The sequence below is a fragment of the Pollicipes pollicipes genome, unplaced genomic scaffold, assembly GCF_011947565.3.
Source record: "Pollicipes pollicipes isolate AB1234 unplaced genomic scaffold, Ppol_2.1 Scaffold_7064;HRSCAF=8378_pilon_pilon_pilon, whole genome shotgun sequence".
In the NCBI taxonomy this organism is placed as follows: domain Eukaryota; kingdom Metazoa; phylum Arthropoda; class Thecostraca; order Pollicipedomorpha; family Pollicipedidae; genus Pollicipes; species Pollicipes pollicipes.
In genome coordinates this window covers 1-12,296 of record NW_023596989.1, presented here as the reverse complement: position 1 = coordinate 12,296, position 12,296 = coordinate 1, and the positions used below count along the sequence as shown (strand labels likewise).

Genomic DNA, 12,296 nt, shown 5'->3' with positions numbered 1-12,296 from the left:
CACTCGTGATCCTAACTCGTAGAACAAAACGTACTTATGCGGAGAGCGGAGGCAGTGCATGCATGACAAGGCAGTCTCGCAGATACGCATGACAATGCAACCTCGCAGATGCCGCGCGCCAGCCTCCGTTCTTCCGCGCGAGGCGCGGCTGGGGCGCAGTGCACACCCCCTCACCTGTACAGGAAGTTCAGCTGCCCCGCCGGCGCCTTGATGGCGTCGGCGTAGCCCAGGATGGAGTAGTCGCTGGAGATGCTGGGCGTGTTCACGTTCCGCTCGAGCAGACTGCTGTCGTTCCAGCCGTCCTGACGCGTGGCCGTGAGCAGCAGCGTCCAGCCGCCGCCGTCCTGCGTCATGTCGCAGAGCGCCGGCGCCGGCGGCGCAGCCAGCCAGTAGAGGCCGCTGGCGGCACCCGGGTCCCGGTCCAGCGCCTCCTGGCAGGAGCGCGGCCGCGTCATGTCCATCAGCAGGTCGTCCGGGCCGGCGTCCCACCCGCGGCGCGACGCGCACCAGGTCCTCGGCCAGCGGCTGGCACGAGATGTGGCCCGGCAGGCGCAGCACGTTGGCGCCCGCCGCAGTCGCGCCGCTGCGCGCAGAGCACAGCGCACTGGAGCGCCGAGAGGACTGGCCGCCGGGCGGCGGAGGCGGCGAACCCGCGACCATGACGGAAGCAGGCAGAGCGTGCCGGGCTGCCGCGGCCGCGCCACGGCCACCACGCAGGCGAGCAGCACGGCAGACAGCGGCGACATCGGGACCCGCGCGGCCTCCACTGGTGCTGGGCTGGGGAGGGCCGCGGCGACCGCGTCCCCTCTGGTGCCGGGCTGCGGAGGCGCCCCGTCAAACGGCGCCGAGCTGAGAGCCGCCGACGCTGCGGGTCTGAGCACAGGATGGCGGGGAGCGCGTCCGGCGCCGCCGTCGGTCGCCCGCGGTCTGAGGCGCGCGTGCTGCGCTGCCACACACCGCTGCTGATTAATCCCGCTGTTCGCCTGCACCGACTCTTAAGCTGCCGCTCTAACATTGACAATGAGCGTACATGAACGGCGGTGATCGCGACATTGCAGCCCACCCCGTAAACATGTGGGAAATTATTATTAACGACCAGCGCCACCGGTCTCCACCTTAATTTGCGTGCTGACGAATATAAAATGGGCCTTCATCGTCGGGTGAGTTGGCAACATACTGTGACTCATATCCACGCTGCCACGCGTCACGCTGTGTGCCTGTAACCGCACCACACCGCGCTTGGACGCAGGTGGTTTGGCAGTTCAAGTGATGGCACGTCGGTGTCGACGCTACTCCTGTGCGGGATCTGGGGACGCGGGTCTGTGCAGGGATCGGGGCCATTCCACGAGCGGTCTCAATCCTCTGGTGGCAACAGGATGGAAAGTGCCGCCCCAAATTGGACACTCGTGCAGTACCGTCGAGCCCAATATGAACGTCTATGACCTTCGCAGTCAGTAAGCCACAGATGTGAGACAGGTTACCGTAAGCACAGTTACCACCTATCTCAGACACCAAAAATATACTGGATTTATCATACTGCACGAGTGAAAAATACTCCCTGTGTTGTGGCCAAGATTTGCATGCTTTTTCACACACAAAAGCAATACAACTTGTCATTTTTAAGATATGCAACTCGCGGTTGAAAAAAAAACAATGGCTTGATTCCTCGACTCCCGTAGTTCGCGACTATGGCTACGACTGGGGCTGGAGAAGTCCTATGCTCGAACACGAACACGGACCCCGCCGCGCCTGAGTTGGGACGGCGTGTGGCGCGGCCAGCGCATAGGCGGCCGTAGCACAGTGGTGGCCACAGTTGTAGCGCGCCCACACGACCACACATTCCGCGCGCTTCATGGCCACACATGCCGCGCGCTTACGTGGCCACACATGCCGCGCGCTTACATGGCCACACATGCCACGCGCTTACGTGGCCACACATAAGGCATATGACGCCGCCTGGTAATCATGGCGAAGCTCCTCGGCTGATTGTTGGCATCTACCCAGGCAGCTCTGCTGTAAGTACAACATACCGCATACATGTACGTGCCGCCGGTAGCATCTGGCGTGACTGCCCCGACAGTCACAAAACGCTCATGAGCTGGAATGAGCCGGATTACTGCATAACATCTTTATTGTCTGTTTATCGTCGCAGAGATAATCCGGACAGCCAATGCTGTGATCACGGCGAATAAAAACTCGGACACAAATTAGCATGGCTTTCGCCGTTGGGAGTTCCATGGTACTGCCGCACAGGGAGCGGAACTAGTGAATGCCAACGCAGAACTGTTTTGATACAAATTTACATTTGCAGCGTCAAGGCCTATTGCCCCATAAGTCACCAAAAAACTGTCCGCGGTAGAAACAACAGCATCCAATCGTTTCCATGCGAACACCGCAACAACAGACTACAGTGTGACGGAAGACAAAAACAGAAACAAAAACTACATGAGACAAAAAAGAAAGGCACTTCCGCTGTGAGCCATCGCATGACACTGGCATGCCGTCATTAACGAGCGCCCAAACCAATTGCCAGCATAGCTGGTGTGCGGCTTAACCTGAGGGGCAGATATTGTTGGCCTGTATTATGCGTCATGATACTACGGTGGAGAGGTCCTTCGACGCACGCCACGCATTCCTGGCACAGGGCATGCCTTACAGCGCCCTATCACAGATCACTCGTATCTCCTAATATTACCGAATGTTCTAGAACCACAATACCTGCATTTCAGCCGAAGCCCGCGCAATTGTCTGCACCAGATAAGATCTGGCTGAAACTCCATTCACAAAACTGGACCCGGTACGCTGACCAATGTAGAATCCATTAAAACACCTCTCCTTGTCGCAGCGGGACATCCACTTCCCACCCCTGCTCCTCATTCCACCCGAGTTCACAGGCCCGCCCAGCCTCACCCCTTGGAGCTTAGAACACTGTCACTGCGTCGCATCTCACTCAGAGCGCCACTCCCGACAGATTCGCGCCATCACGGCTGGTTCGCGCCATCACGGCCGGTTCGCGCCATCACGGCTGGTTGGCGCCATCGTGGCTGGTTCGCGCCATCACGGCCGGTTCGCGCCATCACGGCTGGTTGGCGCCATCGTGGCTGGTTCGCGCGATCACGGCTGGTTCGCACCACCACGGCCGGTTCGCGCCACCACGGCCGGTTCGCGCCATCGCTCGCTCCGACACGAGCCACTCGCCACACCATGGCAGCTTCGCTCCACCACTACGGGTTCGCCCCACACGTTTGCCACGCCACGAGAGCTTTCCCAGTGCCGGGATGCTCGCCCCAACACGGCTGGTTCTTCACACGGCCTTCGGTCGGTCATCGACCCGGCTCAAACTCATCCAGGTCTCCGCCAGCCTCGCCGGCCAGGTCCTCATCATCCAGCTCCTCCGACATCCCGCCCAGGGCGTCCTGGCGACAGACACACGGGTCAGCATCTCGCCCAGGGCGATGTTAGGGCAGGGTCAGGACCAGCCCATCAAGCCACCACAGCGATGGCACCACTGCTCTCGCCGCCGTGATCCAGATTTCCGAATGGCACTCACCGGCCAGCCTATAGGCAGTCTGCTCTTGCACGAAGGTTGCTGGTGAAGGGGTTTAATTTAGCCGTGACCGAGAAGCCAGAATGCAATTTGACCGGGCGGTCGCTGACATCAGCAGCGTCTCCCCTCACGCTCACCGTCGCCCCCGATAAATAACAAGGCTCGCACCTCCCGTGCTGTGGTTGGACGTCCAGCATTCGCGGGACTACGCAGCCCACAAGGTCTACCAGCACGCCTCGGGCCGGCACAGACGCGGCAGATGTGGGGAAGCCACGTGATGACCATGGGCGTTGCATGTATATGGAGAACGTGATGGACGGACAGGGGCTTCGGCGAGATTTCAAGAATTGCCTGATTCGACTTTCGCGAGAAAGAACGCCACTTAAATAGACATCACTACTAGACCAAAATAGCGCTTAAGCACAATAAGCATATAGCCCATATTCTCCAATGATGCACTGAAGCACAACAACTTCTGGGAGAGTAGGCCAAAATACTTTCGCAACTTTAAAACAATACGTAGCCCTTGAGTCATGTCGTAATGCTAGCCGAGCTCCGATAATCGCTACTAGCACTGTGCTTTCCAGATAGCAACCATACCGCGGGTAGTCATAGCAGGTGAAAAACCGATATGCACGAACGGTGCTTCATGTGCCCCAAAACATATTTTCAACCACAGCATCACTCAGCATCATGGAATCGTCAACACTGGGGAAAGGAAGCAATACAATGTTGACGAAACAGTCCGATGATATGCCACAGAATGGTTGAAATTTTCGGTTGACAAGCAAGGTTTTAGCAAAGCCAGCCAAGGTCATTCACCAGCAGAGAGCAATGGCTTGAGAAAGGCAAAACCCTCAGCATTGGTGTTACAGGCGGTGAAGCCGCAGCAATATTAGCCACTCGCAGCTGCACAAAACCGCCCCGCCGCAACCCAACAACAGCTGCACGAGACCACCCCGCCGCGACCCAACAACAGCTGCACAAAACCACCTCGCCGCGACCCAACAACAGCTGCACAAAACTACCCCGCCGCGACACAACGACAGCTGCACAAGACCACCTCGCCGCGACCCATCAGCTGCACAAGACCACCTCGCCGCGACACAACAACATGTGCTCCGCGCATTGTTCAGCGATAAGCCCGGTGAGATGACGTCACGCGCAGTGACTGACGTCACACCTAACCCAGTGCGACGATTTGAGTTTCCGTCGCCTCCGCTGCCACTCCGCCCGCCGGCCGGCAGTGCTGTCTCACCTGCTGGACGGCGTTGTGGAACGAGCAGGCCGAGTACTCTGGCCACGAGGCGAACTCGAGGAAGAGGCGTAGCAGCTCGGCCGGGGTGAGGTCCCGGAACGGCGAGAACACGCCGTGACCGAGCGCGATCAGACGCGGACCGCAGCCGGGCACCCACTCCCTGACAGCGGGGCGCGGCGGGTCATGTGGACGCACGGGCACGCACACACGCACGCACGCACGCACGCACGCACGCACGCACGCACGCACGCACGCACACACACACACACACACACACACACACACACACACACACACACACACACACACACACACACACACACACACACACACACACACACACACACACACACACACACACATCCACACACACGTCCACACCCACACCCACGTCCACACCCACACCCACATCCACACCCACACCAAGCCGTCAGCAGGGGAGTGGCGGGTGATGGGGACACACACTCCCTCTCAAGGGTACAGATGACCCCATGCACGCCTTTGCCTGTAAGGAGTTAAGGTGAACAAAGGACGTTCTCCTTTCTCCCAGGGGCAGATGTTCCCCTAAGGACCACAGGCAGCCAATCCCTCACTGGCAGCGGACGGGGTTATCACGGAGATTGCGGGCGGCAACCAAGTACAAGTGGAAGCGCGTATGTCTATCATCACTGGAAACACATGGAGAACATATTGACGGGAGTCATGAACACATAGAGCTTAAAGCAGGCTGACTCACTCATACAAACGGTACGTAAATACTTCCCAGAGCATACATCACGTTGGGAAGTCTCTAAGCATACAGCCTCATACCAGTTAACCACAACGGAATCCGTAACCGAGATCAAACCGAGAAGCGCATCAGCACGCAATGTCATAACAAGTACGACATAAAGCACGTGAACTTGCGCAGAAACACGCTGATTTCAATCAAGCGTGAGCATGCATTACACAGACAGCCAGTAAACTTCCTGCCGCTATCACAACCTCATTCAGTCCGGCTCCAGCTCCTCCCCGGCCTGTTTTGCCGGCTTCCGTCTCCCCGTTTGCACGGTCGTTAAGAAAATGGAAGCAGTTTTTAGACAGGCAAACGTCCTGTCCGAGATCAAAGCGTTCCGACGACTTAATCTATCTTCTCTCACAAAAGCCGAACTCCATTGGAATACGTGTGCGAATCTAGAACCCTTGCTTCTACATAATGTCGTAAATATTGAACGACACTAATTAACTTCACTAAATAAACACATCTTAATAGAATAGCTCATGCATAGGTCGGTAGAGCTTCAGTCGCGCATGACAAAGACTCGCCGACGGCGCCTGGAAAGTCTCCAGTGACCTGGCGCCCGCCCCATCACACACCGACTCAAGCCGCACTGCTCAGGCACTCACTCAAGCTGCGGGACGATACGCCTCCTCTTCGAGACGGTGCAGTGGCGGATGAAGAAGTCGAGGTTGGGCAGCTCCGAGTCCGGCAGGCCGGGGTCCACCTTGGGCGTGTACCGGATCAGCACCATGTCCATGTCGGTGAAGGACACCTGAGGCCCACCAGCCGGTCAGACGGCGGCGACGGCACGCGGCAGGACGGCAGTCAGTCCACGCGGCAGAGAGCGGCTGGGCATCGCCACGGCGACCACGCGGCCGGCTCCAATCATCGGCGCGCACGCGACGTGTCAGGCCAGCACACCTCTTGCGGCAGTCGCAGCCGCAGCCGTCGCAGTACTGACCCGCTTGCGCGCCATCATCCAGGGGTAGAAGTGTTTGGCCGGGACCCGGCGCAGCAGCTCCAGGTCGAAAAAAATCTGGCTGAGGATGCTGTACGGCCGGTACGCCCGGCCGCTCATGTCAGGGGACGAGGTCAGCCTCTGTTGAGAGGGTCGACGCACAATTAGTCAGCACTGGCACACCACGGCGGTACTGAGGCTGCCAACACCACAAGGGCGACGACGGAATTCTAACATCAGCTACAGAAGCCGGGACCAGCCAAAGTAATAAATATCAGGTAGAACGAAGTTTAGTAAACAAATCTCCAGTACCAAACTAGAAATACACTAGATATGCGGTGTAGACTAGATTCCTAGTTTAAACTAAATTATTCGGCAGCCGGTGACTGAAGGTAGCATGAAAGTGCCACAATACTGAATGTATCCCAAATCTGAATGAATGTTGTGCCCAGACTTTTGCAAGAAGCCCTCAAGGAGCCGCACACCAAATTTTACTGACAGCATGTTTTGGCTGATGGCAAACAAATAAGCATATTCTATGGAAAACAGGTTGAAAACCTCCGAAACGCTCCACCTTCGAACACACAACCTTCTGATCAAGTAGCCAGCGCGTTACCGTTTGAGCTACGGAAACATCGTATTCACCGCGAATGTCGGAAAATTCACGGAGCACCGTTCACGAAAAATTTGACCTGGTACGTCGTAAGAGCCTAGCGTCTCCAGACAAAAAAAAGTCAACGGAATGGCGTAGAGCAACTGAACAGCCTTTCTTTGGTGCCAGATTCATCGAAACTGGCCGGACAGAACTCGATTAATAGCTCTGTGACTGGCCTTTTACACGCGAACCCAACCGACTGGTAGTAACAGTACGCCGCAGAGCGGTTGTGCTGCCAACGTACTTCAGTGGGGCCGGGGACCAGCCCCAACACTTATGCACCGTTTGGCAGACATCTTCCCGTATTGCACGGTGACCGACGTTCAAAACGCAACCGAGCGACGCCTCCTCCACTGCTGGCATGCTTGCCTCACTGACGGCGGCTACAGGTCCGATTTACAGCTGGTACCACGGTGTGACCAGCTGCATTCTAACACACGAATCGAAGGAGCGCCCTTCCAGTCATGTTCTTGTCGACGCATTCGCCGCTACGTCAACGCCGCCGCCACCTCCTGCGCCACCGGTCATGGCGGCGTCAGTGAAATATGTCCGGAGCGCGTGGGATTCGATCCCGGGTCCTTCAACACAAAGTCGGACAAAGGCATCCTCACGGCGGGTATCCCCCTCCCCCCTCCCCCCCCCCACAAGGCTCACCTCGACCTCGGAGCTGGGCACATACACGACCAGTTCGGGTCGGCCGAACTGGAACAGGTGCTCTCGCTCCACCACCGTGCGCACCAGGTAGCGGAAGAACGTGCTGCGGTGTGCCACGCCCACCACGCGCAGGCAGGGCCCTATGGGACCGGGCCGGCAGTTAGCGGGGCGGGGATCGAGGGTCATGGCTCCAACGCAGCAGGTCCGGGACGAGTTCATGTTCACCTACCTCGCCGGCTGCTGCGACCAGCCATCGCACGTCGAATAGAGCCGTCTTTGAACACACAAAGGTGTGAGGGTTGTGGACAGACGTGAGCAAATGCACTGCATGTTTTCCAAGCATATTTGCTGCCTCACTGTCTCCCCACACCTATCAGAAACTCGACCACCAAGCTATAACTCGACTTGCAAGCTCCGACGGACGATCTCGTCCGCGCTCCATCTCACACAAGCCCTCTCCCACCCTTCCCGACGACACCAGGGCTGACCACGACTAGTTCCCCCCCCCCCTCCCCCCTCCCCCGCGTCACTGACCCTGGTGCCAGGGGCGCCAGCTTAGGCCATCCAGTGCCTGCTGCAGCCGCGCCTCTTGGCCGTGCGTCGCCGCGCCCCACATCTTGGGCAGTTGGAGCAAGTTGAGCGGTGTCAGTCGGACAGCGCCGCCCGTCTCCTCCTGCAGCTCCTGCCGGCACCGGGTGTCGCCGTCGGCTGGCTGACCATTATCAGCTGTCAGTTGACCAGTTGCGGTGTCAGCCAGTAGCAGGTTGTCACTGCACCGCCCCCTGCCTCCCCCACGCGTCAAGGCGAGACGACCGTAAGTCTCAGACCAGCCAGCAGACACATGACTGGTGATATGATCTACCCTCGGGGTGGCAGGACCCAAAGTCCTGCCACTGGGTACCATACACTGAATGTGTACCACACGCCTAACGAAACGCTTCGATATCCCGGCCCCTCCAGGCTCTTCAGATCCCCGCCGCGCGCCTGTCCCAGTAGCCGCACATAACCCACCAGCACGCTGCTGCGGAAGGCGGCGGCCGGCTCGAAGCACGTGATTGTGACGCACGCCGGCGCTCAGCAGGCGGCGGGTCAGCACGCCCGGGCCCGGGCCCAGCTCCAGGTGCGGCACATGGTGCTCGCCCGGGTCCAGGCTCTGCACGAGCCGGTCTGGGGACGGACCACGGCACCAGCGTCACCAGCGGCACGGCCGGACGCGACGGCGGGCGGCGCTCACGACCACTCGAGTTGGAAACGGACGCCACGCTGACCCGACAGGCAACAATTGTACATGAAGGTTGAGACTGAAGTACTGAGCATCTAAATCGGATTCGACGGAAAGCGATTTTTAAATCACAAGCATAGTATTACGATCGCGTAACCACGCCGCAACAATTTGCAAACGACCTTTTTCCTGACATGTAAAAAGTAACAACATGACTATGATGCTTTTCACCTTAGCTGTGATCACTTTTCTGGTTCACCACTTTCATTAAGCAGGCAGAATGCTAGTTGGATGTAAGGTGTCATTTACCAGGCATAGATGCAATGCTCAGACAGCCCCAAAGAAGACATGACCTTTGGCGTCTGCCTCGATCTCACTAGACCCAGTCCTCTACATTCCTTCACCCATACTTATGATCCAAAGATGGCTTTACACCTGAAAATTTTTTATCCAATCTTCACCTTCTCATCGCATCTCATCCCGCCCGATAGTCCTGTCACACCCCACCTGTGCATTGCTCACGGCTTGCTGGTCATCGTAATTATATTTACAATTTCAAATACAATATAACAATCATAAACTACCAGAAACAGTGCTCACCAGCTATGGCATTGTTGATGATGTACATCATCCCTGGGTCCTGCTTCCGGCAATTCAGTTGATCACTATACTGATGCAATATATCTTGCACAGCCCTTGGCTCTTGGGAGACATGATCAGCTAGAATTTCTTTTTTTGTTTTCTTCTTATAAGTCCGCTTTGCCTTTTTTCCATCTTCTTTGGCTGGACTGTCATAGCCATCATGTTCATCACAATGTTGCTGTTCATCACACTTTTCCTCTTGGTTTTCAAATGCTTTAGTAGCATTTTTAACTTTCTCTGGAGCAGCAGCTTGTGTAGAGCATGCCCTTTTCATTACAAGGCTGACACAGTATGATACCCTGGATGGGTATGCATTATGGCTGAACATTTGGCACATCAGCTTCTGAGAGTGAGAGAACATCATCTGTCAATACAGATTGTCAGTTCAACTGCACTTTTTGTTTATTCTTGACAACAAATGTAACAAGCAAACTAATTTTTGTCTGGACTGCATGTATTGTCAGGAAGTATTAGGTAGCTTCAGGACATGCCAATGCTATATATCTGTCCTGAAAGCTTGGTTGGTTTAGAGCATCTGCCTTCCAATCCACCCACCTGTGGTGGACTGGGTTCAAGTCACTTTGGGCACTTGTTAGCTGCCTTTGACTGATAAGTCCTCAGGGCAGTGGCAGTGGTCATGCAAATGGTTCCAGTGGCATCAGGGGGCAGGACAGACTGTGCCCAGAATTGTGGCACATTAAAATTTTGTTATCAAACTCTGCTGTTCATTTGAAATTTCATGATCGGATGGCAGTGGTCAGGGTTCGCATAACAAGCACTGTCTAGTGTGAGCAATCCAGCTGCAAGCCAGCCTCAGCAATCCATCCATTCAAAACAAAAACAAAAATTAAATCACAAGAATGTATAGAGCAGTACTATGCACTTCACAGCACCCACAGGCCAGAGCTGCAAATGCACACTAATGGCAATGTCAGGAGAATCACAGAGCTATTAAACATATGATATAACCTTCCATCAACTCTTTCTTTTAGCTTGCACAGTACCAAATGGGCCATTTCATTCAAGGTAAATTAAATTAGCCTAGGGTTTTCAATGACAGCACTGCACACTATAGCAGTCCTCTGGTCCCTCACTGCTCCAGGAGATGCTGGCAAGTAGGACAAGATATTCCAAAGTGCTATCAAGAAGACTTGAATGCTTCAAATGAAAAACATAACTTTCAGATCAAGGTGGAAAATGGCATGCACATCGCAAATGGTTTAGAATCTTCCATTGATCCCCCATGACTGAGCTTGTGATCCATTAAAACTAAATGCTCATACACAGAATTCAGCAAAATTTGCCCATGAACATACCACATTATATTTGCACCAACTCATTTTTAGCTTCTCAGGCCAGGTGCTGGATCACAATGAGCCTTTGCTATGACAATAAAAAAATAAAGATGCCCATGACCAGTGATGTATCACGTTTTCCACACCTCAATTTAGTTCCCAATAGCTATCTGTTGGAGATGGTGCCCAGTTCTTGAACCATGAAGCAGCCAGGAACCAGAATTAATGCAAAATGATCCAGCGCATCAGAAGTTCAGAAAGAACCAGTTTCCACCCTAGCATTTTCTAAAAAAAAATACTGCAAGAATTAAGACCGTGCCTAAAATTATGGTGACGGATTCAGCATGCACCAACATGTGGCATGAAGTTATTGGATGGTTTCAAAACGAGGCCCAGGATCCAGGAGGTCTACCATGTTTAAGCACTAGTACACGACCAAAAGGCACACGAGAAAAGACGGAAATTTCGTTGTTACCTTCTTGAGTAATTGACGCATATTCCCCGAGCTTGTTAAAACGCTGTGAACCAAATAGGCCGAAGAGCTTGAGCCATTATCCCCACATACGCGGTCCAGGGCGCAACTTATGTGCTTGCGCGCTTATTTTGTCATCAATGCTCAATTCATGCGCGTGTGAGACAGATATAGAAAAGCACGTGCAGCTAAATCGGACCGACCCTACCAAATGCAGCAATCCGCTCTCTCAACGATCTTTCTCCGCAGCGGTTGCGGGCCCGGGACATCTGGCTATCTGGGGATTCAAAGCAGTCAGTGCAACAGTGTATCCGCATCTGAGATTGGAGGTTATCAATCGTCATTACAGGTGTTAGACTGGAATCGAGGGGCAGCTGACTTGAAAATTCACAGGAAAATGTAGAAAGTGTGCGTTCCCCTGGCAAACACGCAAGTTTGAAATGTCCCTTTTTTGAAAATTGAGGGGATTCTCCCCACCCACATCTCCACCCTCAATGGTTTCAATCATTTTGGTATCGTTTACCTACAAGCACTATAAATTTTGATATATAAGAAAAGGTTCTGATGCGTGCCACCCTCACATGTCTTGCTGTGAATACCAATACATTATCTTGGGCAAACCCGGAATGGCCGGCCCCTCACCTACGGATGAGCGTTTTAACATTGGGAGAGGGATGGGGTTGTGTCAGAAACTATGGAACAATCCAGCAGTGAATGGATGCTACTGCGTGGCATAGATAAGGCATGCAAAAACCAGCTGGCGGCGGCCATTTTTAGAGTGCTGCCAAATATCTGCGTGGGTTCCACACGCGCTCACGGGACGGACGTACCGG

General features: G+C 54.8%; 1 protein-coding gene and 1 long non-coding RNA gene across 2 annotated transcripts; both read right to left on the bottom strand.

Moving 5' to 3' along the window:
• Positions 1–3,048: 3,048 nt before the first annotated feature.
• On the bottom strand, positions 3,049–8,880 carry LOC119108925 (dimethyladenosine transferase 2, mitochondrial-like). Its single transcript, XM_037232470.1, has 7 exons — positions 8,844–8,880; positions 8,367–8,514; positions 7,833–7,972; positions 6,527–6,664; positions 6,192–6,337; positions 4,806–4,965; positions 3,049–3,416 (listed from the first exon to the last, which is right to left on the bottom strand). The coding sequence occupies exons 2-7, from the start codon at positions 8,446–8,448 to the stop codon at positions 3,324–3,326; spliced, it is 759 nt and encodes a 252-aa protein (XP_037088365.1). The 5' UTR covers positions 8,449–8,514; positions 8,844–8,880; the 3' UTR covers positions 3,049–3,323.
• Positions 8,881–8,915: 35 nt separating this feature from the next.
• LOC119108924 (uncharacterized) lies at positions 8,916–11,517 on the bottom strand. Its single transcript, XR_005095371.1, has 3 exons — positions 11,467–11,517; positions 9,655–10,039; positions 8,916–8,999 (listed from the first exon to the last, which is right to left on the bottom strand). It is a non-coding gene; the product is annotated as an uncharacterized LOC119108924 (long non-coding RNA).
• Between the last annotated feature and the right edge of the window lie 779 nt (positions 11,518–12,296).

Excerpts from the sequence above, each read along its gene's own strand:
- LOC119108925 (XM_037232470.1), bottom strand. The coding sequence starts at position 8,448 with ATGTGGGGCGCGGCGACGCACGGCCAAGAGGCGCGGCTGCAGCAGGCA. Across the intron at positions 7,973-8,366 it reads CTGGCGCCCCTGGCACCAGG|GGCCCTGCCTGCGCGTGGTG; the intron begins GTCAGTGACGCG and ends CCGGTCCCATAG. Across the intron at positions 6,665-7,832 it reads TGCCCAGCTCCGAGGTCGAG|AGGCTGACCTCGTCCCCTGA; the intron begins GTGAGCCTTGTG and ends CCCTCTCAACAG.